Genomic DNA, 27851 nt, shown 5'->3' on the forward strand with positions numbered 1-27851 from the left:
CCTGTCTCCTTCTCGTTCACACACATGTATTCTGCCTTGCTTCTACTCACTTTAATTTCTTATCACACCAGAGCATACATCCACCTCTCCAGACTCTCTTCCACTGGCCTCCTACTCTCAGTAGGGCTCACAATCTCATCGTTCACAGAGCCTGCTACTGGACTTCATTTGTCAACCTGTCCATCAACACTGCTTTGCACATCACTTTTATTCGTGGAAATCTGTACCAGTACATTTTCCACTGCCTAGCTATCTATACAGGTATGTCACCAACACCCTTTCCACTCTTTACATCTGTTCTCACTTCCTCCTTACTAATTCTCTTCACTCCCTGATTCACTAACTGACCTCCATCTGCCCTCCTTTCTCTTTTATGTCTTTTATTCATCAACTCCTCAAAGCACTCCTTGCACCTCCTCAGCCCATTCCCTTCACTCATTAACTCTGATATTGAGTATTTTTTAATAACTTGTCTCTGATTTGCCTCCCTGCCCTGTAATTCGAAAATCAGCCTGGAGTTCAGCCTCTTGCCGTCAGGGGGCACTGTTACAGCTCTGTCTGCGCCGGTGGTGGCCAAAAAGCAAATCGAAACTCCTCAATGAGTTCACCTTCAGATACATAGTTTGTCCCTCTTCTCTAAAGATTTATTTTACCAGGTTGACGTTTGGACACAATGAACGGCTCTCTGGACACTTCTTCCAAAGTGGAAACCATAAGGCTGAAGCGAGGACCGGCTGGTAAGGAGATAATTAGTGGGACTGTTACCAGTGGATAGCACCACTAGCTAGCTGCGAAAGCTAGCAAAAATCATCGCTGTCAGGCTGTGCTCAGTGTCCTGAAGCTAAAGGCTAATTTGCAAATAAAAGCGACCAAACCTCCGCGTCGTTGTGGCGTAAATGGAGGAAGTAGATTATCGAGGCCAACTGAGTATTAGCAGCTGCCTTATTTGCAAAGGAAAAGCTGATTTATGCACTTTGACCCAGTGTTAAAATCTTTAAAAGTTATCGGCCCTATCACGCTGATGGACAGCTCGTTCATAGACACCAGTGGTTTATTTATTTTACAGACTCGCTTACACTCGGTTATGTAACATTTTGTCAGGTTGGTCTTGCTTTTAATCTGCTCGTCTAAGTAGCAGTGCAGCTTTGGAAGATTTCCTCTTGAACTTTGATCTACTTGGATAAATATTATTGATTGGGTCAGCAGCTGCTGGTCTGGTGAACCTGATTATATACTGATTACACTAATGTATTTTCTTTTGAGGCTTGGGTTTCAATATAGTTGGGGGCGTGGACCAGCAGTATGTGTACAATGACAGTGGTGTATACGTGTCTAAAATCAAAGAAGATGGAGCTGCAGGCCAGGACGGAAGACTACAGGAGGGCGACAAGATCCTCTCGGTAATAAAAGCGTCATGTTTTTGCTTTGGACTGAAAAAGACACATTTGAAGAGATGTCATGCATTCACCATGGCCTTTTCTCTTAACAGCTCACTAATAGAAAATGAAACCAAATATATGCTGCAGAACGGGTTGGAAGTGAGCTTTTATTTATTTATTAACTTTAATATTTCTAGATAAACGGAGCTGTGCTAGAAGGCCGGACACACAAAGCCGTGGTGGAGCTGTTTCGGACAGCTGGGGAGGAAGTGGAGCTCCTTATACAGAAAAAGGTCAGGAGTCAGGAGCTACACTCTCAGATCAGAGAGACTGACTGCTTGTTATGTGGTCTCAGTAGCTCTAGAGCATTATTGTTTCAAGCTTTATGTTATTAAGACAATTTTAAAATTAATTCTGAATTTCACTGGTAACAAGAGTAGTGGTGATGTGCGAGTGTCAGCAGGATTTTATAAACAGTCTCACTGCTGCAAGCTAAGGAGGACGGAGAGGTGCATCATGCAAAACAAGTCTGTAAAAGTTTATAGCTCTGCTGAAGGAATTTAAATTGCTGATTGCCCTTTAGCATCTTTTAATGTTTCTTGAATTCAAAGTGAGAAATAAGCAAAAAATAAGTCTGGCAATGCCAATACAAACAAAAAACACCAAAACATAAAGAAGAACTGCTACCAGTTAGTGCAGTACAGTGCGCCTCCAAGCGTATCAGATCCTTTCTGTTAAAACTGTTTCCTGACGGTTATGCAAATCAGTGATGTCATGAACATACCTGTAGAGATAAGCATCTTTAAACTGCGCGTGAGAGTTTTACTTTCCGTCGGTTGTTGAGCTTAAAATAAGTGTGCGTATGTGCACGCATGTATAAACAACCACAGAAGATAAGTTTTCTCTGTCCACCACAAACATTTGTGTCAGTATCCCCTCAGTGCAACTTTAATCTTTGCTCCTTTTTATGTCTTGCAGGAATCCCACCACATGAATGGCTCCACAGGCTCTGAGTCCGAACACCAGTCTCCTGCGTCTATTCTGGGATTACTGGCAGTGTTAACGGGAGCTGCCGCAATCCTCTTTTACATTTACAGGCGGCGCGCTTAGAAAGCGCAATGTCTGTACATAATTTTTAGGATCAAAAACCATTGCTAAATGCCAACTACATGAGAGAGGGAACAAAATGTGAAAAGTAGATCTTGTTTTTGCGATTAGCAGGTGCTGGTGTCACTGATGAGGTCCCCCCCCACACACATACGTGCATATTTTGTGATTAATGATAGCTTTTTGATACCCCTCCTATGCAAAAAGTCTTACCACAGAGATGAGATAACTTTTATTAGGTAGCTTTACGATGGTAAGTAAAAGAAGGGTGTATACATTCCTGCTGCTGGACTGAGTTTCTCAGGCAGAAAAAAATGGCTGCTTGTATATGCAAAACTATTTAATCTTTGGATAGAGTCTGACTGCTTGAACCTGATCATTATAAACTGAAAGAGTGTTTAGGTTCAGTCACTTGTAGGCATCTAAGCCTCCATCATTGAATGGGGGATCTCTCTGAACTCTACCTTCATGCTTCACACACATAGGTTTGATTTTCATTTTGAAGTGTTGCACAGAATTGTGGGAGGAGCAGCACCCTAATGTGGTGTTTATCAGGAGCTGTGGCAACTGATGAAAGCAGTTGCTGTGATAAAAGCTCATAATGGACTTTTTTTTTGTGTGCCTTTTTCCTGTTTGCAAAGAAACGGAGGAGATTGCGTTGCTTCATTTTGCTCTCAAAATGAAAATCAGACCCATCCGCCCTCACTGTAGCCTGTTAAAAGACCAGAACCTATAATGAGCCAGTCGTCTCTCTTAAATGTTTAAAAATAGACATCAGATATATTATTACATAAAAAAAATATTTTATTTAAAGACTTCTGGTGACTGAAATTTATTGAAAACCTTACTCAAGCAGGAGGAAATGGTGTATTTATTGGGGACTGTTTTCAGCTGCAGATGAATACACATTCAGTGTTCTAATGAGCATTCCAAGTACAGGAAGTTGTGTGTGGGATTAACATTACTTGGTGCAACAGAGCAGCTGGATGACAGCGTAGAGCCCTGTGGCTCAGACAGCTAACCTATGAGAAGATGGGTTAGTGAAATCACCTAATATTTGGTTATTAGTCTGTGACACTTGTCCACAGTTTGGTAATATGAACTCAGTAGTATGAATTTGGTACCTTAGAAAAAAACTCTTGGTCAGGCCACTCAGGGTGAACCGCTGATCTGAAATCAGGCTCATTTCTTCAGGCTGAAACACTCATCTTATTGCGATTTGAGGCCAGTGTGTATAAAGACACTAAACCTCCTGCTGAGCTTGAACATAGATGAACATACGAAAGAAATTGTTTGTATTTGTCTGACGGACCAAACAGCAGCTCGACACTGAAACGCAGCTAAGAAACGATTTGCTGTCAGCCTCTGTAGATGTTTTTACGTTTCTTCTTGCACTAGCCACAATCATGCAACTCCTCCATTAAGGACCATAGTGCAAGTAAAGAAGAAGTGAATCGTGTCCACTGTGGTGGTGTGTGGTCTGTAAATACATTTCATGTTGCTCTGCTGAGTGAGACGGTAGGATGTAAAGTATCTCAGAGAAAGAGATGTGAAAAGTGTAATAACATATGCAAATACTGTGTGTTTGTCATCCAGCAGGCAACTATTAAAATTCATGAAGAATTAACTGGTGTGTGTGTGTGTGTGTGGGGGGGGGGGGGGGGTTGTGATTTTTAGTTTGGGGTTATTTGGGGGGTGGAGGTCGATCTTTAAGGCAAGTAATGTTTTACTTAAGTGAATAAAAACAAGACGCTAGTGGAAGATTGCACAAAATAAAAAGTACTCAATAAGGAATGTCAGAGAGAACTGCAAATTCAGGATGTTTAGAATTGTGAGCCATTTAATTATAAACTACAATGTTGTGTTTAGCTTTGAGGGTCAAACCTGAGGTGACTTTAAGCAGGTGAATTACTAATTCAAGGGGGAGGTTGAGTTTTAATATATATATATAAATATATACGTTTAAAGCAAATATAGCAAGTTAGTATATGTTTCATCATCATCTGCATGTGTATTAATTGTGCTATCCTATTTCATGTAATCCTCTCTGTAGATTGAAAATAGTTTGATCTGTAATTGTATTTATTTGTTCCAAACAAAGTGCCCATCCAGCCATTATACTTTATCATAAGCGGATTAATTTATTCATCCAAATTTACTTCTAAGTTTCTAAAATGATAGTAAATTAGGAATGCGTGCACATCTTAAGTTTTTAATGTAGTCTAAGTAGTTTTTTTTCATGTTTTTTTATTTAAAGTTATTGGTTAGTGAGTTTCGTTTTTTTAAAACTGAGATTTCCGAAACACGAAAACAAATAATTTCATTATTTGACATTAAAGAGAAATTATAAATTCTCTCTTTTTTCCTTTTTATTTCTTTTTTTTGTTGGAATTTTGGACGTTGACCAACACCGGATGTGGTCTGTTTGTTTTTCAAAGTAAAAGTGGATTTGCGAATATTAAGAGTATTTTTTTCCTTTTTGTGTCAAAGTGTAGCACCAGTTGAGTTTTTTTTAAGTACACAAAACGCTGAAATTGTTTCTCTCACTTTAAACCCTAAATCGGTGTAAGTTGGAGGTGGAACATTAAGAGCATTTCAGTCTGTCGAGCGGGCTGACAGAAATAGTAAAGAGGTGTCTTTTGTAACAAAATGTGCTCCTGTACTCCCACCAGCGGCTCTGTCTCCCATCAGCTGTTGGAGGATGCCTTGCAGGCACATATGATGTAATCAACCGGGGAGGCAGAGCCAGAGCTGGATAATAGCCGCACAATACGGATGCATCTCGGCCGCTTCGGGACTTGGTGAAACCGATTTGGAAGCCTTCGTGGAGCGGTCTCGGGGAGAGGATCGGCGATGTTTTGGGGGTCGTATCGCGGAGGTTTGAGTCTGCTGTCCTCCCTTCTCTACGAAGAGGATGTTTGATGCTGACCAGCAGTAGCAGCAGCACCGGCTGGGGATGCTCCTGCTGAACTTGACTCCCCTATCAGCTGTAATTAACCGCCATGGCCCAGGAGTCTTTCCCTCCCGCAGTTGCTCCATCATCCTCCGCGTGAAAATGGCCCGCACTCCGCCTCCATCCTCGACTTCCATCTGCTCTAGCTGTCGCCTTTTCGCTCATGATGACAGGAGGGCACCCGCCTCGGATTTCAGCGCATGCAGGGCCTTCGTGTCGACTATGGATCACATCATCACCCCTGATCTGATGCTGTGAGCTGAGTGCCGTGGTTGCTGTTATTACGCAAAGGCGCCTGCTGCCACCATCGATTTCCCTTAACAGCTGATTATATTTCGGGGCTCGGAGATGGGCCTCTTTCATTGCTGCACCTCGCTTTGCCCTGCTCGGATCTGAGTTCCTGACCGTACTTGCCGTAATGGCTCTGTGACATCTATCTCAGCCCTCAGCTGCCCACTTTCTTTAGACTTTTACGCGCGGAGCTGCGTCCATGCAGTTTTGTTGCCTTGTGGGGGAATGAGCATCGGCCGTCCCTCCTGCAGAGGTCTGCCCGTTGCAGCTCCTGCCTTCCACCGTGTGGCCCTGTGACTCCACCGGGTGAGGAGGTGCTGACAACCTTAAAACGCGGACTAAGGTTTGCCTTTCCAGCTCAGGTTAAAACCATGGCTAATGAACCCGTCATCCTTAACGTGTATGATATGGTAAGGATCCACCTGAACCAAAGTGCACTCACTTTCTGTTTTCTTTTTAGTCACTGTCCTCTGTTTGGTATTTACACTCAGAACAATGGCTTGGGGAGTGAAGGAATCCACATGTGCTCATGCTTTGAAAACCAGGGAGTGGGGTACCTGCAGCAAAGTCCACTCTTACAGTATCACTTTTAAAGCTGAGGTTTCCACTTCACATTCTTGTAGTGTCACACTAAAACAAAGCATTTTTTTGTATAATTTTTTTGCTGTTACACCCACCTTCAAAGATTTACTGCAACGCCAAGTGAAGAAGAGCCTGGGTGGTTTCGTAGCCGCTCAGCATGTAGGTTGGTCTGCTGCAGACGTGACTACATTGTTTTATTCTAGGCATTATTTAACTGTGAGCCCCATTTGGCAGGTGGAATCATTTATCTCTGACATTTAAATTGAAGAAAGTAAGAAAGAAAAGAAGAATGATAGGAAAATTTTGTTTTATAGGCCACTAGGCAACCACAGACCTGTGAAACAAGAGACTCCCTCAATCTTCTGACCTCTGTCTCTGTGCCTGGGATTCACATCATATGTATACACAAACACACCAGCAAAGGACAAGGGTCCTCATTCAGACTTGGACCCAGTGGCTGTTTTCGCATACTGTACTGCTGAGCAGTGTCCTGTGTGAATCTTATGCAGAATTCCTCCATTTAGATTGAAACAATGTTATCATTTAGCAGCATGCAGACAAATAAAATACGATTCTGTGCAACAACAAACACAGAATGTGTTGTAAATTCAGGGATTTCACTCAGTATCCAAGACAAAGTTTGATAATAAAGCAAAATGGTGGACTTTAGCTACATCTCAAAGCCAGGACAGAAGAGAATTTTAAAAATATATATATAAAAAAACATTCATGAGTAATTAAGTAATTTGCAGAAATCTTGAGGCATGTGTCATTTCTTTATATTTTGAGGATCCCGACTTTCTTGTAAACTTTAAAGTGGTCATCAGCAATAGTTCTCCAAGCTTTCTGAAGGTCCTTCAGAGTTTTTCTGTAGACATTTGGTGCGTTTTCACTCATTTTCAGGCCACTTTTTATACACGACTGTTTTCAGAAGTGTTTTTTGTTTTTTTTAATCCACTTACCACAGACCTATGAATCATTCAAGCATAAAAAAAGCATTTAACTCAAGGGATGAACCAGACGGACAGCTTAGCAAAGAACCCATTTTAAACTGTATCTTTAGGCACTTTTGTTACTAACAGCCTGTCATGAAAAAAATTGTTCTTTTGTTGACTCTATGAAAAATGGCAAATATAAAACAATTTGACAGGCATAACATTTTTTGTACTAATAAGGCACCAAAACAGCTATCAGTCAAAACCTTGTCATATCTCAGGATGCTGTACAATGTGTTCTTTAAAAAATAAGATAAGTGGACAAGTGGAGGACAAAAGAAGTGTCAGCCTTAAAAACTATCTACAGCAGATTAAAAGTATGTGAAAGTTATTAAGAATTAGGGGGAATCCAACAAAGACCTGACACAGGTCAGAGAAAAGTACCATCATATTGTGAGACACCATGTAATACCACGTGGAAAGCATCTGACAGCACCTTCATTTTTCAGCATGACAGTAATCCCACTGTATATGCAGTAAAAACCTGGATAGAAAAAACATGCAAGAGTCATAGACTGGTCTCCACAAAGCCTGGAGAACTGTTCCTGAAGATTTCTTAAAGGGAAGGTTCTCACTTGTAAAATAAAACTGTAGAGCTTATATTTAAAGCAAGAAATTTCCCCACTAGGTATTTGAATCCCACATTTTTCTATTCTTAGTGAAGTTAAATATTTCAACAAGTGCTTTCATCTCCAAGCTTTAAGACTGTTTGGAGAAGGAATACAGTCATGATTCACACCAGAACTGAGAGTGTATACTGGCACGCACTTGCGTACAACCACAAACGAAGCCAGGTGCAGCTTTGGACCTGGCAGCTTCCTCCTGATAACTTCAAACTATCTCACAGATGAGGATCTCATTGTGACAGCAGAAGTAACAGCTGCTTAAACAGCTGATTAAATTCCAGGGTGGTGGCTCCACTGGGCTGGGACTTAACAGGTCATGTTGTTGTTGTTAAACTGGGAGAAAGTGATCACGAGGGCGGTGACAGCCAAAGTCAGCCTTAAATAATTTGTGGGGAATTCAGCACGACAAGAAGAGGAAGCAGCAGGATGAGAGTAAATCGACGAGGATGATGAATCAATCATCTCTGAAATGAAATCTAAGCGATTTGTAGATGTGTGCAGCGATGCATGCTTTATCTGCAAAGGCAGGAAATAAAAGAAAGCTCCGCTAATGGGACTCAGTTGTTTGTGCACTCTCGGGGAAGTCAAGTCATTGGACATGTTTGTCCTTGTAGACTGTTTCCTTCTGGTTGTATTATTCTTCCATCCCTCATGTGAGAGCTAAAAGGCAGGAGGTCACTGCAAAAACATGAGGAGAGCCTGCTGACACGAAGCAGTGCGGTGGAAATGCTTTTATTGTATTATTCTACGTCCGGAAACATGATTTATTATTAATAAGGGACAGCTGGGGTAGCAAAGATGGCTCTTAGCATGTTTTCCCTGGGGTGTCTGAGGATAGGGGAGTGTCGGTGGGTGTTGGGTGAGGGAGCTTTGGACCTTCAGTGAATTATCTCATAACTGTCTGCAGTGAAGGGCAAGCAGGTTGGCTCACAACACCACCATCAAAGGATGATGGGTAAAATTTCCTCCCGTAGTCCAGTCTGTGATTGATCGCAATGCTGTTCTGTGGCAAATCTATCCATCACTGGGCATTCTCAGTGGATGCTGGTATGCCAATGCTTTTGCAATCTGAATAGAAATGTGTAGGTAAAGCCAACAAATGCACTGATTCGTGCTCTAAAGTGCAGGTAAATTAAATTAAATACTTTCTACCAACAGTAGGAGGAATTGTAGTATTCTGCTACAGGACAAGCATTTTATGCTAAACTAAAAACCTTGCAACAGTCAGATGACCTGCACACAACATGGAGAAATAAAGCACATAGACATGTGCTAATAGGAATCCTCACATCACTGACACGCAAATTAAATCTGCACATTTGTTGGTTTAATTGAACATTATAAAAAAGTGAACTTTAGAGCCGCTGGCGGGAAGGCTTCGTCACCTTTGTACAGAGCAAGCTTCTGGTATAGCTTTACTGCACAGGCCTATACAAACAGTACAGAGAGTAAGTGTATTCTAAAAATGCCAAGAAAGTTGAAAAATGTCCAAAATGCACTAAAAGATGCATGTGCAGTCAAAGCCGTTCACTTCTTATTTGGTAATAAAGTATAAGACAGTGCTATTATAGATCGCAGTGTGATTCTGCAGGGCAGCCGCATGGTTTCTCCTTCCTGACTCTTTCCTTCTCTCTGTGTTTCTCTGCAGTATTGGATAAACGAATACACGTCCAATCTGGGCATTGGTGTCTTCCACTCAGGCATTGAGATTTATGGGAGAGGTAAGAATGGAGCTTCCTGTATGTCTCTGAAATCCAAGTTAGTGGCATCAGAATAACACTACGAGTGGAAACTCGGAGCGGTGCATCACTGCACAGATGAAGTCTGGTTTTAAAAATGGAATAACGGGTTATGTTCCTAATATCATGACCCCATTTCCCTGGGTTGAGTCATCACTGACTCACTGTGTGTGTGTGTGTGTGTGTGTGTGTGTGTGTGTGTGTGTGTGTGTGTGTGTGTGTGTGTGTGTGTGTGTGTGTGTGTGTGTGTGTGTGTGTGTGTGTGTGTTTGGTTTTAAAATAGAGGCAGAAACCAGCATGAAACCAGATCACTGGGAATCCATTACATCCTTGCAACTGGAAATATTGGCTCTCTGCACAGAGAAATATGATGATAGCGAAAATATGGGCTTTACTAGGAGAGGAAATGACTCCATTAATGGAATTTACTCATAATAACCTGAGTTTGAATTAATGACCCATGAATTAAATATACTGCCACTGATCTAACGCTACTTTGGACCTAATAATAAAGTATAAAACGCGTAGACTTGGTTGCATTTAGTCCATCTTTTGGACAAAATCAGGTGGAGGTTTTATTGGTGTAGTTTAGTTAACTTAGTATTTACTAACTTGCATTTAGCTACATGTTTAAGCATCTCTATGCAATACTTTGTTGATCACAGTTTTTCCTAAGAAGGCTGTAAACAAAGGGCTGAGAGACCTGCAATTAAACAGGCCTAATGATTTAAGAACAGTGTGTCTGTGATTAATTGTGTGCTTCTGTGTAATTACAGTTGCTCAGTGCTTTCATTCAAAGCGCTAACCTGTGTTTTGCCTCTTTGTCCTCTGCCACACAGAATTTGCATATGGAGGCCATCCATACCCTTTCAGTGGCATCTTTGAAATCAACCCCGGCAATGCTGCCGAACTGGGAGAGACATTCAAATTCAAGTGAGCGTGCTCCATTTTAGCATACAGTGCACTGTGATGCTGTTAATGGTGGAGGTGAGTGTGCTCACGTAACTCTTTCTGCTTTTAAACAGGGAGGCCATTGTTTTGGGCACCACTGACTTCACAGAGGAGGACATAGATAAAATCATGGAGGAGCTCGGTAAAGAGTTCAAAGGGAACGCCTACCATCTAATGCACAAAAACTGCAACCACTTCTCCTCCTCGCTGTCTGAGGTCAGTCTCATACAACTATGTTCCTCTAGGTCTAAGTAAAAACCTGTAAAAAAGACAAAAGAAATCTTCCTTTTCAAGCGAAAATTTGTGCACAGGAATACATTTAGAGCTACACATCGAAGGTCAGTTAAGTCATTACAAGCAGTCTTAGTGAAAGTTGTAAAAGTGCCTTCTGTGGTTCAGGAGGTTCATTCAGCATCAAACTACCACAGGAGAAGAACAATAAAAGGACAAACAGTTTAGTAGTTGTAAAGCATCCAGCTTTGGGGTTTTATATCTAGATAAAGATATTCAGACGTTAACACGAAGACACAGACAAAGAAGGCCTGCAGGTCAAAGACAAAAGAGAAGGATGAGGCAGAGGAAGGAAAAATTAGGGAAACCCTGAGGGAAGTAAACACATGAAGAACAATAAACTCAAAGTAGAAACTGTAATTCCATGGAAACTAGACTATAACACTGTCTGTAAAAGAATAATATAAAAAACAGAAGCATTCTATAAAGGAAGAAAAACAGAAACTCAAAATTAAAGCTATGCAAGAAGTCCCGAGTCACAATAATCGAAAAATAGCAAAGACCCTAGGATTATGACAGATAGAAGGTTATCACCTTTGCTAAGATAACTTAATATGTTTTGTTTAACAACACATTGCCTGTTTGTAATTTTTTAGTAATGCTTTGTAAGCATCGTGTCAAGCAGTCATACCACCAAAATCCACACTAGGAATTTCAGTCATGAATGAAATGGCATTTGTTGAGGTAGGAACTTTTTGAAGACAACCCTTGCTGTCCTTTTCCTCCGGCACCATTATGAGGTCAGCAATTTGGGGTTTTGGGGTTCGTGTAGTATTATGCAAATGTTCTTTTCAAACACGTGCCTGCAAAGTTAACTACGAGGTATGAAATATGTCTGTGAAGGTTCTCAGTCATCCAGGTCATCGTAGTCAAAGGAGCTTGCAAAGAAAAGCGACCCAGCAACACGCTCAGACAAAAACTGGTTCACCCGAAAGACAAAACGCCAAAACACAGACTTAGCAATGTGGTGTATGCTGCACAGTGCAGCGAGGAATGCCCAGACCTCTACATTGGAGAGACCAAACAGCCACTTCACAAGCGCATGGCACAACACAGAAGAGCCACCTCCACAGGACAAGACTCAGCAGTCCATCTGCATCTGAAGGATAAAGGACACTCTTTCGAGGATGCCAATGTTCACATTTTGGACAGAGAGGACAGATGGTTTGAAAGAGGAGTGAAAGAAGTCCACTGTGAGCGGCCATCTTTGAACAGAGGCGGTGGTTTACGACACCAACTCTCTGCCATCTATAATCCAGTTTTGAGATCCCTTCCCAGACCTGGGTCACTTTCGCATGTGGTCCTGAATCCGATACATATCTGATGTTTTAGAAAGCGACTGTTGTTTGAACGGTCATGTCGCATTAAATCCGTCTTTTACGTCACTGACACAAGACAGACGCCAATTATCAGTGCCGGAGAAGACAACGTGAACGCTTCCTGGCCATCCAGTGTAGATAGTGAAACTGTTTGGAAGACAACGTTGGAGAAACGTGAACATTTTATTTGTACTGTATAATCTGCAGATTCTGACAGAAATCTGCAACTATCCTTTGAAGCACTGCTCCTCTAAAACAGCAATACGGATAATTATTAGGCCATACTGAGGTCTTGGGCCATGGTCCATTTACTGAGGTCTGCTAGTCAGCCGCTAGACTTTAACTTCATTATACATAAAGAGAAATAAGGAACACATCCACATAACCGTCTATAACCACATTTTCTTCTAATGTTTAAATGCCTTATGCTCTAAAACAGCTAAAACAAAGACAGTATGTGGGATACAGCTCTTATCATCACTTATTCAAACTTTTTTCAGTTGCTGTGTGGACGGGAAATCCCCCGCTGGGTCAACAGACTGGCGTACTTCAGCTCCTGCATCCCTTTCCTGCAGAGCTGCCTACCCAAGGAGTGGTTAACCCCGGCCGCCCTGCAGAGCCACATCAGCCTCGGCCTTCACAAAGAGGAGCATAACGAGTCGAGCGACGAGGACCCTTCGTCGCCGTCTGGAGCCACAGCCGCTGGCTCGGGCTCCTCCCACAGCTGTCGTCACACCAGAGTGTGACGTGACCTCTGGACCTTCTCACCACTGCTTCTGATGGCATTTGTAGGCTTGAACAACCACCTGACCTCATACTGTTTGTCCTCTGCGTAAAAGAGGCAGGAAAAGAAGAGTTTCCTTTTTGAAAAGAGAGCTGCTGCCAGAGACTTCAGGCCTACAGACTTACAGAGAAGCCGTTTGTCCTTTCAGCAGACGACAGCATGACGAGGGCGTGCTTTTCCCTGAGCCCTGAAGTGCGTGTCTGATTTTGACAGTGACTACTTGTAGATCTGAAGTTTGTAGTATGTTATTATTAGTCTTTTCCACAAACTTTGAAATCTTTGTCAGCCTTGTTCCCTGCCCTGCCTTCAGAGCTGCTTTTGTAGAATGACCACATAGACACTGGATGGTTACGTCAGCAGGAATCTGCTCGACTCCAACAAGTTCTCGTTCGATAACCTCTATGTGGCCTTTTCCTGATGTTGTTGATTCGGCTTTCTTTGTTTGGAACTTTTCTTTGGCCATTTTAGAGGGTTAACGGGTAAAAAAAAAAAAAGGAAAAAGATTTGATTGTTCCCTGAGTTCAATCTGAGTGAGTAAAAGTCCTGCATGTGGAAAGAAATTAACAAAAGATCCCACTTAACTTACTTCAGATAGAAGCTCCTTCTTCTATTTTTTAAAGCGATTACCTTCGTTCAAGCTTGTTTTAAACATAGACGGTTTGAAACAATCAAGGGCAAACAGTGCCGCTGTGCACACAGCCTCGGACAGCCCAGTCACGACCTGTGAACATCTCAGAGACACAAACACAAAGAAAGTCAAGCTGCTACTCTGACAAATATTGACTTTGTGACCCAGAACACATTTTGTCTATACTTTTATATCCAAGTGATCTTTATATTATAAAGGTGCGTTAACTTACAGAAAGGGAAAATAGACATTTACAGACAGATTTCCCCTGGATGACATCTTTTTCACCTTTGAGACCGAGCTGCCACGAGAAAGAACGACAGACATTCAGTGTTTCCTCTAAATTGCAGAAGTCATTAAAGATAATGTTCTTTTTAAATACCCCCGTTGGCTCTCTTGCCTAGATTTAAAATACAACATAAAGTCCATGTTATGCCTCTACAGTTAATATTGAGTTACAGCCAGCAGGTAAACATCACTGAAGCTCACAGTTATATTGTGTTTGTTTAATCAGACTAAGGCGTAGGACTGGAAAAAAAGACCTGTGGGTCTTTTTCTTGACTGGGACCAGTCACAGAGAGACACACAGTGTTTGTGAGTATTAAACAAGCCATATACAACATGTTAGAGGTGTTAGCGGAGGATTATGTGACCTTTTTACAGAACCATGCTAGTCCTTGTAACTAGTTCCTGTCATGCTAAACTGAGGTAGACAGTTTCTTAGATATGAATCCTATGAACATTAGACTGGTGATAATATCGCAACAGTATAAAAGAGCATTTTTCCTAATATAAAACTGTTAACTAAGTACATATTATATTGATTGATTTCCCCAGTGATGTTTTTACAGAAAGTATTTGAGCCTTTTAAAATAATGAGTCATTATGAGGAGATAGAGAGAGAGAAGCTCACGTTCTCAGAGGGGGGGAATTGTGATGTCGTAAAATTAGTTCCAGTCACTGCAGGTTTAGCATACATGTCAGTAAAAGACGACATCAATGACTTTGGACCCTGATTAAGAAACTGTTACAACGATGAAGACCTGCTCCTTGCTTGAAGAAGACGAGGCCACGTGTTTGAATCTTTGTTCCCCACCTCTCCTGCTGTGGTGCGTTGAAGGACAGCTTTCTTTTCTCAGGAAGGAAATCACATACTTGTAGTAGTGACAGTCATCCCGTTCATAAATGGGCTCAAAAGTGCAAATTAACTTTTTCATTTTATTTTCTTCTTGTTCATAAATAAGCTACCGTATCTCCCTATATGTTGGCATATTCTTAGTTTTTTTGAAGTGTGCTGTGATCAACTTTTTGGTTCATTTTGAGTTGATAGGGAGAGGGAGTGTACAGTGATCAGTACTACATGCTCAAAAGTCTTCAACACTTTCTACAAAGCAAACCAGACAGGTTGTTTTTTTTCTGTTGTACTGTGTCAACCTAAACCTTGTATTTGTTTTTCCTAACCCAGGACAATTTTAACAATGATGATAGTGCTAGAATAAAAGAGATGGAATCCTAAGTGATGCCTGGCTTCTTCTGTTATAGTCCAAAATATGGGCACTGGAGGACCATAACACATATATTTGTATATTTCAAATTATCATTCACATTTTTAGTATAAAATACTTATTCTTTTATCTTTTGGATGTTCAGTACTGTGAAAGAATCATGAACCACCCCTCATTTCTTTATATTTTAATAGGAAAAGGTGAAAGAGGTGCAGCAATTTATTTAAATGTGCAAAGATACATGGAAATACAAGAACAGGGTTTGTACAGTTTTAATGAGTTTGTTGAAGCAGAGAAATTGATGACAATGTTGCAAGAAAGAAGCCATTAAGAAAAGACAGGAAGGAAGGTCTGACTGAAGAAACTGAAACAAACAAAGAGAAAGTTAGAAAAAAGGCACAGCTTTCCAAAATGTTTCCACGGGAGTGTTAATAGTTAAAGAAAAATAATTTAAAAATGTTTGCAGTGCAGTAAGAATAACACATTTTTGGTCAACTTGAAAGAAATGCATATGTGAAAATAAAAGAGAGATCAGAGGTCAATTGGGACAATCCATGTGATACTTAGAATCCCAGTTTACCAGTATTGTTTCCTAAATGTTGCCAATACAAAGAAAGGCTGTGGGATTTTAAGCATAGTGTTAAAGATAAAAGTCATTTTTTGTAAGTCTGGCCATATTTGACCTTGAAGAAGAGGTCAGAGGTCAATTGTGACATAATATTTCAAATCTTTTAAGGTATTTTTTTTTATATGTCGACAATACACACGAAACAGGTTACAAGACTTTTTGTCAGCTGTTGACCAATAAATCATTAAGTTCACCTTGAAGACATCAGTGGATGTGAGACAGATTTTAATGGATCATTAACATGAACTCACTCTACACCCCTACAAAGTTTTATCAGAATTAATTCAAAACTTTTCAAACTGTCTTGTTTACAGACAGAATGACAGGCACTCATGCAAATAATATCGAACGTGGAAGTAATAAACAGGAAGCCAGATAAAGTAAAAGAAAAAAAAGAACGTGGATTGCAATAAAAAGTCATTTTCAATGAAAGGTGTGCTAGTTTAAGATTTGATATGAAATAAGGAATACAAGAAAAAGATTTAAATTAAAAGGTCAAAGTCTACGCCTTTACATGCAGTATTTTGTATTTTTACATGCAATTCTATTTTTTACTCTTATTATTTTATTTTAACTGCAATTGTATGCATTGCCTTTTGGTATTTTGGAAAAACGTGTTTGACATTATTATTATTAGTAGTAGTAGTAATTATTTTAAAGACTTGCGTTTTAACTTCCTAACACAGCCAGGCTTTCATTTGTTCATGCCATGGTAAGAGGTACTTATAAATTGGTTTATAAAGAACAAATTCAATATTGATAAACAGAGTAAGAGTTTTGTGAGTGGCAAGTTTACGCTTAGGTTTGTGCTTCAGCACGGTTAGGAAATGAGGCCTGTAGGGCTTGCGATACAGGATGTGAAAAAATGTTTTAATTTTCTTGAAAACTAACCCTACTTGTGATATATTATGTACAAATTTTAATAATCCTTAAGGAAATAATATCATAAAGGAGTAAAATCATTGCAACTAGTATGAAAATTACTTAAGATTAAGGCATGCAGAACGCTGCGTACCCAAGAATAGGCTGATATGAGTTGCCAAATCTGTGTCTTATCCTCCTTTCAAGTATTCGAAGACGCTAACCTTAATGCATGTACTCGTTTGTCGTTTGCACACATTCTTTGTTATTTTATGTGGATGGTTTATTATTTTAGCTGTAAATATTACTGGGGGTAAAGCCCATGGCTCTAACAGCGTAAACCTAGTTAAGCGTTACCTGCTGCAATCACGTGACACTGTGAGGGCAGCAACGCATTTTGCGGTCTCTGCTCTTTTTATGCTCACTCGCCATTTTGATTCAGCACAGTCGGTGACCTACTTTGAGCAGGAGCGAGCCAGCAGCGAAAGCAACAAGGCCCAAGCAGCTCTATTAGGAACAAAGAAACAGGTGAGCGGTTATTAAAGCGTATTTGTGTTATTTCAAGGATTTTGCGATTTTTGTCAAACGTTAAATTGGCGCGTTCTTCGCGCTGAAACCGAAGTTAGGTCACAGGCTAGCTTCGGCTAGCTGGGGATGACCTCGAGGCGAGCGTCAAGAGCGAAATTGTGATGAGGCCTGCTTGTGCTTACTGTTACCCAGCTAATATAGCACATTATTTGTCAGATCCGCAGTCTTTTACATCCCCTTACCAGCGATCCTCTAATTTAAGGTAGGATTGCAATAATAATCGACACCGATGGTTTATCTGAGGCCGATTGGCAAGGCCCCAAGTCATTTTTCTGGTGTCTCATAATCGGAGAGAATCGATTATTTAATCATTACTGATTACCTGCAATGCAATCGGACTATTTTTTTTCTCCTTTGATGCAGATCCATTGAGCTGTTTTAACGGGCCCCTTGATCGCCGTTGTTGTGCTGTCTGCACATTTCATATCGCATAAGAAGAAAATGTGTGGAAATACCTGTAAATATTGATAAACGCGCTTTAAATTACAATTTAGCCGTGAGAATGATTGTACGGTTTCAGTCAATAGCTCCATACAAAACCGTTTTCCATTTTGAGCTCGATGATGCAAATAGCCTGCGAACCGTCGGGGTACGCTAAGCCCAGTTTTTTTTTTTTTTTTTTGCTTACAAGCTAAACTACACTCGTTTAAACCGGAGAGGGATCATGGTGCGTGTTCCGATCCTGTTGAGCTTTGTTCAGTTTGCCAGGGGCCTGTTTTTCACCCTAGCTTGAGTGTATTGCAAGTCTCTTTACGTTATTTGTCATGCAAATCTAAAACGGATTAACATAATTAATTTTGCTAAAGTTTCATAAAATACATGTAGTTTAAACTATCTGCTTTTTTTTTCTTTTTGTGGTTAATATTTAATTTAGAAAATGGTTGATTAACTTGTATTTTTGCAGCGGATGTGACCTTTGTTTCAAGGGGTGTGGCCTGCTTATCTTGGCCATAAAAGGCAGCACATGACTAGCACATAAATAAAAAGCAACGAGTAAACACTTTGTGCGGTAAAAGCGCTGAGCTAGATGCTGTTAACTAATTACTCTTTCATCTCAGCTGATAAAATCATCATGAGTGGCTGCCGTGTCTTCATTGGACGCTTGAGTCCTCACGCCAGAGAGAGAGATGTGGAGAAGTTTTTCAAGGGCTATGGTCGCATCCGTGAGATCAACTTGAAGAATGGTTTTGGCTTTGTGGTGAGTTTGAGCATTTTTTTTTTTTGTGCAAAGTGAGAGTTTTCAAAGTGTTTTTGCTTATACATAATCACATTTTCCTCTTCCTTTCAGGAATTTGATGACCACAGAGATGCAGATGATGCTGTGTATGAGCTAAATGGCAAAGAACTGTGTAGTGAACGGTAATGATGTTGTCTTTATGTCTTATTTGGTGGGTGTGGGTCGGTTACATTTGACTTTTTTCCAGCAAGATATAATTGCTACTTTATCGCAGCTTATTAAGTTTATTTTTTGAGAACCTTACAAGCTGTTTATACTCTATGACCGAGCAGCTTCTTCATTTTATAAGTAAATTTCCTTGGCTGGTTCCGGTTCCTCTTTCTGTGCTGTTAGACTGCCACAGACCTTTTAAAGGCTCATTTGTGAGTGTTTGACACAACTCAGGAGGCCCTTCAAAACAAGAAGTAAACATTCAGACAGTGGCTGGAAAGGAGAACTAGTTCCTAGTTATTAAGAATAATTTCTCTGAGCTGATAACTTCTTTTTCCTCAGTCTTGCTTATCGCAAAATAATGACGTCAGGCTCCCTGTGGTGGAGCTGTCGCATGCCTGAGTCACATGGAGCACACACATTTAATCAGATATAATTACTTTGTATATAATCTGATAACACTGATTGAACCTCTTTTTTTGCCCATCAGGGTCACTATTGAGCATGCTCGCTCCAGAAGAGGAAGAGGTGGCGGCCCTGGAATGGGACGTTTCGGAGGCGGCGGCGGTGGTGGTGGTGGTGGTGGCGGCGGCGGCTATCGTCAGTCTCGCAGCAGTGGATCCAGGTACAGCACATTTTCAGTAGCTTCCTTTAAAACAAAGTAATAATTTTATAAAAAGCACTTAAAGATAATATTCATGTAAAAAGAAATAATGATGTTAAATAAATAAAATTCTAATAAATGGACAGATGCAGATTAAATATTGATATTAGGTTGTAAACCTCTGACACGTGATAACAGATCCTGTTACGTGGAAACTGGGTGTGACAATAGTTTATCTGGTCCAAAGTCAAATACAGTCCTGTGACAGCTCAACCAATATTATACAAGCTGGAAAGATACACATACAAATTTGCATACATGTGGCAGGAAAGTAGGATTGAGAGTCTCTAATGGACTACACTAAAATAGGATTGGCCAGTGTTGAGTTTCACCTCTGAAGCAAACTCAAATATTTACAGAACCCTAAGGTAGACGGTGAACGTGACGAGACACCAGCCGTGTTTTCAGGCACAAAGGCAGATCCGGATGTGGATGCATTCACCGGATCTGTGCTCCTTACAGAAAATGTAATCAAAGCTGTGCTGGTGTTTGTTGCCTCTGCAGATATGGCCCTCCAGTGCGGACTGACCACAGACTCGTTGTGGAGAACTTGTCTTCGCGGACGAGCTGGCAGGTAAGAGACAACAGGACACAAGCTTTTTAAAAATGACCTAGTTTTGTAAAGGAGCAAAATTAATTTTATTGGCCGGGTCAGTTTCTTTAAACACACAAGGTACAGAAAACAACACATACCAGGCAATTTTCTATTTACTATAGGAAGCCCCCTAGTGTTTATAAATACTTTTTCCTTTTAAACACTCTTTTTTTTTTTTTTTTTTTTTCTCCACACAAAAGCACATGTTATTACTGATGCCAGGCATTCTAACAAAAACATTTAACTGTTTTTATTTATTTTATTTTTTTTCAAACAGCTGCTCTGATATGGTTTCCTTTGTATCAGAGGTAAATGCACACCCTCCACTGGGTGTCACAAGTGTGTAGCGCCCTCTGCTGGTTGTTTTTCTGAATAGTGTCCATTTGGTGCCTTTCCTTACACGCAGTTGCCGCTGATGTAAAGTCTTGGCTGGGCCCAGTAACGGGTGAGAGTGGTCTAGCGCAGGATACGGTAGCCTTAGGAGGTCCGTAGCCACAGTCTGGAGGTTCTGTGGGCTGGCACTCCCGACTGATGTAACCCCCCTCAAATCCACGGTCCCTACACTCTCCCATTTGGGTCTTTTTCTGTTGCTGATGGAGCTGTGGGGGGTGTTGGGTCGGGCGCACACCCCTCCTCCTTGATCTCTGGTGGTTCCTTACTTGTGGAGGCCGGATGCTGAGTCAAGGCCGAGGGCGTTTCTCAAGGGCTTAACACTGCATTGGTTCCCATTTGCTATTTGGACAAGTGGCTCTATGCTAATATCTTCCTGGGTATGGAGCGGTAAGTAGCATAAAACTCATGTGATTGGGTTTGTTTAGGGTCGGGTGGTAACGGGGTGTAGAGTTACAGTCCTAAAGGGGACTCACGTAAACAGTGTATCTCTGTTGAGCCAAATCTCTTTAGAACTAATACATCAACAAAAAGGAAGTCCACATTAGGGTTTTTTTCCACCTACCCATAGTTTTGCCTGTAAGTACATAGCATTATCTCAATCGTATAAATAGTTGGCATACAGAAATTCATCCGTTCACCCAAAAAAACCAAACACAGTTCTATGTTACCCTTCAGGCGTTTTATAATACAATTCAATCTGGTTTTGTTTGATGTGCTTAAAAATATAATTTAAGGGTACAAAAGGAATTTAAAAGAATAAATAAATGAAAAAGCAACACTTGTCCACTCTCAAAATGCAATTTGTGTGGCTCTTTTGTTTACGTGGCCTCCACTGAAATGGAAGCTTATCACTAAGTGACAAACGTCAGGACTAGATGACCCAAGTTTCAGTGGTTTCTTGCTGCCTGTTCATTTCTCTCCCTCCAGGTCTGAGAAGGCTCTCACTGACACCTCAGGTTTCATTCCCCGTTGCTAACCCGCCTTTATGCTTTTAAAAATAGGACCTGAAGGACCTGATGAGGAAAGCAGGGGAAGTTACCTTTGTGGACGCTCACAGACCCACCAAAAACGAAGGGTGAGTTGCTGTTTTTTGAGTTGAGCCTTTCTGTATTCCTAATGTGAACTGTTTGTCCACTAATTTCTCTTTTCATGCAGGGTGGTTGAGTTTGCATCCCGCAGTGACATGAAGAATGCCATATCCAAGCTTGATGGGACAGAACTGAATGGTCGCAAGCTGAAGATGTTTGAGGACAGCAGAAAGTAAGGTTTTTTAATTTATTTTAGGTTGTATCCATAAATTGTTCAGGAATTTGCGAGGTTTCAAGTCAGTTTGACAAACTGTTAAGAGATTTAATATTTTATTTTGAAAAGCCGAAACATTGTGTTGTAATTGCGCGCTCTCTCTCTCTCTCTCTCTCCCCGCAGTCACAGCAAGAGCCGCTCTCGCTCCCGCAGCTACTCCCGCTCAAAGAGTCGCTCCAGGAGCCGCAACCGCTCCAGGAGCCGATCCAGATCCGCCAGCCGGACTCCCGAGAAGAAGACGTCAGGAGGGGGCAAGGCCTCAGCCAGATCCCCGTCCCGCTCCAAGTCTCGCTCCAAGTCGCGCTCCAGATCTCGCTCGCGTTCACCTGCACCGGCTCAGGACAAACAGTCTCCCCGCTCTCGTTCCCGCTCTCGCTCTCGCTCCCAGTCCCGCTCTCGTTCCCGCTCCGCCTCAGCAGACAGCAAACACTGAGATGGGTACACCTGTATGTTGTAACATAGACTTGTAGTTGCTCGGTGTGGGTCTAAGTCTTTTTCCTTTCTTTTTTTTCCTTCTTTGTTTTAGTGAAGGGGATGCATTGCCTTTTTATATGGCTTCTTTTGAAATAAAGACTGTCATTAATGACACTTTCGTGTTTATTATTTGTAAATCTTAATTTTGGATGCGTCTCCGTAGAAGGAAGTTTTGTTTTTGTGAGATTTATGTATCCCATCTTTGTACAGGCATTTCATATATACGAAATACTCAGTTGGTGATGATGCCCGTTACAGTCTAAGCTGTCTGCCATGTTTTGATTCCATCCAGCACTCTGTGGCTTTTGGTCACGTCATTGATTCTCCAAAATGTTGACGAGTATGTTTTGGTAATGCGAGCTCCCGGTTGTTGCTGTGATTACGCTTGTGATGACGTATTTGTACACGTTTCATTCACTGCCCTGATATGTGAATCTGCAAAGACTTCAGCTAGTTATTTGTCTGGATTTTTTTTCTTTCATTTTTGTAATGGATTTAGATTTGTTTTTAAATCACGGCCTTATTCCACCTGCTGAGTTTTCTTAATCTCCACCCTATTGGGTGTTGAGGGCCTGAACACGTTTGTCTCTAAATAAGTTTATAATTTGATACTAATAAAATGCCCACTGCATTTCCTTTCCTTTTTTTATGTCAGTTTTTTAAAATACTTTGTGAATGTGGTTCAAGAGATTCACATACGCATTAAAATTTCTGCGATTGAACTCAATAAAGCTTCACAACTGTTAATTCTGTTCGTTTGTCGTTTCTCAAGTCAGTATTGAGCAACATTAATTAAAATTGGAGGGTTTGCAGTGCAGGTGCTGCAGCTTTCTTGTGTGCACATACAGTAGTGGATAAGCTTGAGAGTGAAGATTAAGCCAAGCTCATAACTACCACAAGATCCTGTTTGAACACGTGTGGCTCAAACCTTGCTGTAATGAAGCTGATATAGCAAAGTGCAAACATTTATGGGTTGTATTAAGATTTTGACTTTATTTCAAGTCCTCTGATACAATTCAAGGCTTTTTGTTTAGATATTCTATGTATTGTACAATGAAGAGGCACACAGGGTGAAAGTCAATGGCTCTTAGGTGTAATAAAACTGCAGTTGTGTTCGAAGTTTACATACACACATAGGCATGAATGTGGTAATTTGCTGCTTTCCATGATTTCTTTGAACGGTTCTTTTTTCGGTGTGGATACAGAATATATCTTTAATGACTTTAAAAACAATTCTGAATTTATTTTTGGCTCAGTTATATAAACATATTTCAGATATTTGGTTAAATCCCCCTTAGCAGGTTACACCTCAATTAGATGCTTTTGGTAGCCACAAACAAGCTTCTTGCTTAATTCTGGCTCGATATTTGACCACTACTCTTGGTAGAATTGTTAAATTGATTGCATTTCCTGCTACTGACCTGTTGAGGGTACTTGAGTTGAGATCAGGATTTGGGAAGACCATTCCAGAGTGTTAGCTTGCTCTATTCATTTACACAACCAGTATCTTTGAATGTATCTTTGGGATCATTGTTTTTTTGGAACCCCAGATTGTGTCGAAGTTTCAACCATCTAGCTTTTGATTTGAGGTGAAGTTTCTGTGTACATTATACCACCTGCTTTATGCAGTGCCAAATCCTAAATAAATGCAAACTTGTGCACCCAACTCTTATTTTTTAAGAAGCACTTGTTTTTGACTTTTGGGGCTGGTCCCAAAAGCGAGTCACTCCCCATAGACTTCCATGTTAAAGGGCCCAACTTTACAGGATTATAAAAGCTAACTATAACGACATCATGGGGCCAAATGTATTTGGAATACATCTGAATACTGGGCACACATTTGACTAACAGGTGTTCCAACAAAGACATCTGTACCTGGTGTGTGCTAACTGGACCTCTCTGCTATGTTTGGGCTGTTGGTGCATTTTGCAGTTACTTATTGCTCCTCCCTTTCATCCACATATGATCACTTCTGGCTCCAGTGGTGACTACATCCACTTTTTTGTACAGTCTTTGGCTCTGACGGCCTTTATACTGAGAAAAACCTGATTTTGAACAGTAAAAAATTCATTAAAGTTCATTTTTTCGCTTGTTCAAGGGGACAGAGGGGCGATTACTGAGCAAATATGATTATAGACAAGCTTTCTGAGGATTAATATAGTAACAGCTTATCCAGGAGCTCATGCTAATCCTTAAAGTGGCCACGTGCTTTAAAGATGAGTGGTTTCTCTTTACGTTACTCACCGTTAAAGAGTAAAACATGTTTGTTGCGGTCTTGGTTAAATGCAAGCAGTTTTTATTACTTTGGCTTTAATCCCATTCATCGTGGTCACCACATGGTGGCAGTGTCTACTCGCATTGCAAAGTCGCTGCATGGCTGTACATGAGTGATCCACCATTAGGGATGACAATAATCAGGACATGATTTTCCAGGTGAATGAATGGAAATAATTTACGCAGGTAAACTGCTGTGATTTTAAGAGTGAAAGATGTAATCACGCAACTCGAGCCGTTGAAATGGAATTTAACATGGAGTTTTTGCATATCTATCTATCTATCTATCTATCTATCTATCTATCTATCTATCTATCTATCTATCTATCTATCTATCTATCTATCTATCTATCTATCTATCTATCTATCTATCTGTAGTTCAATGTTGCTCCACCCCCAGCTGCTCTCACAGCAAAGCTTTGTTGTTGTTATTGTTGTATCACTCAGGTATCACTCTACCTGCCACTGCAGGGAAGGAAGTCCTGCGGTGACGTTTTGTTCTGGAGAGAAATATATGAGGGATAATTAATGCCCTGTTGAAGAGCAATGAATGCAAAGGCAGTCAAATTTAAGTGCCAGACTTATAGAAGGAAATTAATGCCATATTTTAAAAACAAAAACAAAGGTTTTGCATATAATGACTTAATCTTAGTGAGATACTAAAAGCTGTATGCTTTCTTACCACTGCAGTATCTTTGCAGTAATAAAGCTCCTTGAGTCTCTCAGTGGAGGAAGTATGATACTCAGACACTCGTTTTGCCTTCAAGGAAATGGTCTTTGTTATATGGTAATAAACACTTACTTTATTAGGTATTCATCTTGTTTATGTCTAATTCTGGCCCTACCATCCAAATGTGTCATTAGAACTGAAAAAAACTAAATAACACACATCTCTTGCTGTATAAGTAACATCCTAACACTTTCCTTTTTAAATAAACAGTGCCACTGTGGTATTACAAAATGCTGTTTCATCAGTCTGAAACGCACCAACTTCCTCAAAATGCCTCGTTTATCTCACAGCGACACTGATCCAACATACAATAAAACTTAACGCTATTTGATGTCAGTGTTGCTAAGCTTTTAGCTGAACTGCAATCGGTAGAAATGATTATCTGGAATAACTGCCACTACGCCACTATTTGAGCTTTTATGGTTTCACATCAGTTGGAGGGTTTCGTGATGTAAGGTTGTGATAGTTATAGTGTTCTATCTGAAGTTGGTGTACTGGGTTTAACAGCTGCTGATAGATTTAATTTCCTTTTGTTTATGGATACACTGATTTTGCTTTTTTGGAGAAAGACACGACTCGTGGTGCATATTTGCAGGACTCGGCTTGATAAAATAAATTTACTGTACTGCAAAGATGAGTCCAACTGTGGGGTGGACTAAACCATTTTACCATCTGTTTCCATCCATCCTTTTCCACTTATCTAGTTAACCTAACATACAACTCCACAGAGAAAAGGCCCAGCAGGCTGGTGGATTTCAAATCTGTATCTCTAAATATGGAAATGCAAAACTGCAAACAAAACAGGCTTTGGAGGACTCCTGCCACTGTCTGTCCTTAGGTAGTCTCTCCCACTCACTCCACCCCACCTCAGCAACTAGGGCCCCCTGGTAAAAGCACTGAGTTACTCCCATCTGATTGGTTGATTAAATATTTACATTAACATGCAGTTATACAAGTGCATGCTCTCTTACCACAGTTTTATCATATAGCTGGCATCATATGTCATATCATACATGCTTTTCCTTTACAAGACACATTTTATTATCTGGTGCAAAAACAAAAACACAATGCAATGAATGCTGTGAATAAGTGTGTGAGTGGGTAAAACGTTCCCCTCCCTCCCGCAACAGGGCGGCACGAATCGCCCTCCATACACTCAGAGCAGCGTGGTAGGCACAACAAGCTCAGCGGTGGCTCCGCTGCAGTCCCTCCCTGGCACAGAGGACCACACCGGAGAAATGAGCTCGTCCTCCGCCGTCTGCACTGCATTAACGTGAGTGCGTAACGGCTCTTTTTCACGGAAACACACGCGTATACAGAGGACCTGCACCGGTCTGCTGTTTCCAACCCCCCCAGCTTGGTGTCGGATAGTCCCACCGGCAGCTCGGACCATGGCGGAAAGAAGCGGCCGGCTGAGTTTCCCCGGGAGCGGGGCTCTCAACAGACCGGTTCCCATGAACCTGTTTGCAACGTGGGAGATAGACGGATCGTCCCCGAACTGCATCCCGAGGTAAAACGCGGCTGGCGCCGTATCTCGGTGTCCTTTTAAACTTTAAATGCGACGCTTGCACCGTGCCATACGCGCAAGCTGTCAGTTGTCAGTTGGCTAACGTTACGCTTGCACCAGCTAGCTGTATCATCATGCCAAGTGGATGCCCATGCAGGCAGGCCCTGCACCGGGATCCTCCATCCATCTGCAGCACTGTTTGAATGTAAATATTGCAAAGGGAGGGTAAACTGTGCCTTGTTGGTAGGCTACAAAAACAAACACGTTCAGTGCAAGGTTACATCCCACCGTGAAGGTGTGTGTTCTGCAGAAGAATGAAAGGTAACCAGCCCCGTGCCAGATCACTGTGCCCCGCTTCATGCATCATGGAGACCCAGTGGGTTCATTGGGTTCTTGTGAGCCCCCCCCATCCTCCACCCTCCACCCTCGAGGAGACTTAAATGCAGTGTGCATTCCAAGGTTGCCCCGATTTGGGTGCATTTCTATGATTTCTAGTGTTCCTCATCTCAGCACTGGTAACATTTCACCCATGATAGGAGAGCAGCTCACAACAATTTTCACTATTGATTGTCTTCTGCCAGAGAGTATAGTTTAATACCTTCACAGACAATAATATCTCAAAGTCTCTGGAGGCTTTGGCATTGTTTTTAGTTTACTGCCTCATATCTCCCACTATGTAAACATACTGTAAAAAACAAAAAACAGCCAAGAAACTTCAAAATGTCATTTCTGTAACTTCTCTTTAAATTTGTGTGTGCAGCTGCTGAAAAAGCAACAAGCAATTTTAATTTTCCTTTGTTGCCTATTTGTTTTTCAATACTCAAAACAAAAAAAGCTCTGTGTAGGTGTGTTTGGTTCTTTTAAACTTATGCCTTGCCCTCAGGTTGCAAACAGAACAGAGCAGTGTTTGTGTAGTTGTTCTCAGCTGGAGTGTCACTGTGGTTTTACTGGACTGCGCTCCTAAAACCCAACAATGTCTAATTATACGGTGATTCAAAAGGGAGAAAAAAACCAGCAAATTTTCACTTTTCTGATGCTGGAGTTAATTACAGTAGCGTAAACGGTTCATTCATTATTCAAATGAACATGGGTATATAATTAAGGCTATAGTAAATACAGGAATATATGAGATTTCCTCCTCCTCTGAATATATTTGTCTGTTAGGCTTTTCCATATATAGTCATGGTAAAAAGAAAGTACAGTTTTAATGTCTAACATATCAGGACATAACAAAAATATCCTGGCCCTTAACAGGTCTTAATATTTGGTAAATACAACTTCAGGTGAACAGAAACGCA

The 27851-nt window shown here is 41.0% G+C and overlaps 4 protein-coding genes across 6 annotated transcripts in view; all 4 read left to right on the top strand.

Annotated features, from left to right (window-relative positions):
• Positions 1-524: 524 nt before the first annotated feature.
• Positions 525-4113, top strand: synj2bp (synaptojanin 2 binding protein). The gene is made up of 4 exons (XM_026151385.2): positions 525-737; positions 1264-1400; positions 1577-1672; positions 2358-4113. The coding sequence occupies exons 1-4, from the start codon at positions 674-676 to the stop codon at positions 2487-2489; spliced, it is 429 nt and encodes a 142-aa protein (XP_026007170.1). The 5' UTR covers positions 525-673; the 3' UTR covers positions 2490-4113.
• Positions 4114-4195: 82 nt separating this feature from the next.
• Positions 4196-15161, top strand: LOC113011711 (deubiquitinase DESI2). Its single transcript, XM_026151387.2, has 5 exons — positions 4196-6140; positions 9582-9654; positions 10512-10605; positions 10698-10839; positions 12734-15161. Exons 1-5 carry the CDS (start codon positions 6102-6104, stop codon positions 12977-12979), a joined length of 594 nt encoding a protein of 197 aa, XP_026007172.1. The 5' UTR covers positions 4196-6101; the 3' UTR covers positions 12980-15161.
• A 1671-nt stretch (positions 15162-16832) lies between these two features.
• On the top strand, positions 16833-22789 carry srsf5a (serine and arginine rich splicing factor 5a). The gene is made up of 8 exons (XM_026151376.2): positions 16833-17167; positions 18286-18425; positions 18516-18586; positions 19105-19239; positions 19783-19852; positions 21268-21341; positions 21422-21526; positions 21692-22789. The coding sequence occupies exons 2-8, from the start codon at positions 18300-18302 to the stop codon at positions 21999-22001; spliced, it is 891 nt and encodes a 296-aa protein (XP_026007161.1). The 5' UTR covers positions 16833-17167; positions 18286-18299; the 3' UTR covers positions 22002-22789.
• Positions 22790-26190: 3401 nt separating this feature from the next.
• pacs2 (phosphofurin acidic cluster sorting protein 2) overlaps positions 26191-27851 on the top strand; it is a 65979-nt gene continuing 64318 nt past the window's right edge. For 2 of the 3 annotated variants that reach the window (XM_026151355.2, XM_026151358.2), the window contains exon 1: positions 26192-26556. In XM_026151355.2, coding sequence (XP_026007140.1) covers positions 26438-26556 — 119 coding nt within the window. In that variant the 5' untranslated portion in view covers positions 26192-26437. Of the gene's footprint in view, positions 26557-27851 lie in introns of all 3 variants that reach the window. The other variant, XM_026151357.2, reaches the window with a different exon arrangement.

This window comes from Astatotilapia calliptera, chromosome 19 (assembly GCF_964374335.1).
Source record: "Astatotilapia calliptera chromosome 19, fAstCal68.1, whole genome shotgun sequence".
Taxonomy (NCBI): Eukaryota; Metazoa; Chordata; class Actinopteri; order Cichliformes; family Cichlidae; genus Astatotilapia; species Astatotilapia calliptera.

Coding starts and splice junctions, on each gene's coding strand:
- synj2bp (XM_026151385.2), top strand. CDS start 674: ATGAACGGCTCTCTGGACACTTCTTCCAAAGTGGAAACCATAAGGCTG. Junction 738..1,263: donor GCTGAAGCGAGGACCGGCTG/GTAAGGAGATAA, acceptor TTTTCTTTTGAG/GCTTGGGTTTCAATATAGTT. Junction 1,673..2,357: donor AGCTCCTTATACAGAAAAAG/GTCAGGAGTCAG, acceptor TATGTCTTGCAG/GAATCCCACCACATGAATGG.
- srsf5a (XM_026151376.2), top strand. CDS start 18,300: ATGAGTGGCTGCCGTGTCTTCATTGGACGCTTGAGTCCTCACGCCAGA. Junction 19,240..19,782: donor TCTCGCAGCAGTGGATCCAG/GTACAGCACATT, acceptor TTGCCTCTGCAG/ATATGGCCCTCCAGTGCGGA. Junction 21,342..21,421: donor AGACCCACCAAAAACGAAGG/GTGAGTTGCTGT, acceptor CTTTTCATGCAG/GGTGGTTGAGTTTGCATCCC.
- LOC113011711 (XM_026151387.2), top strand. CDS start 6,102: ATGGCTAATGAACCCGTCATCCTTAACGTGTATGATATG. Junction 6,141..9,581: donor TCCTTAACGTGTATGATATG/GTAAGGATCCAC, acceptor GTTTCTCTGCAG/TATTGGATAAACGAATACAC. Junction 10,606..10,697: donor GGAGAGACATTCAAATTCAA/GTGAGCGTGCTC, acceptor GCTTTTAAACAG/GGAGGCCATTGTTTTGGGCA.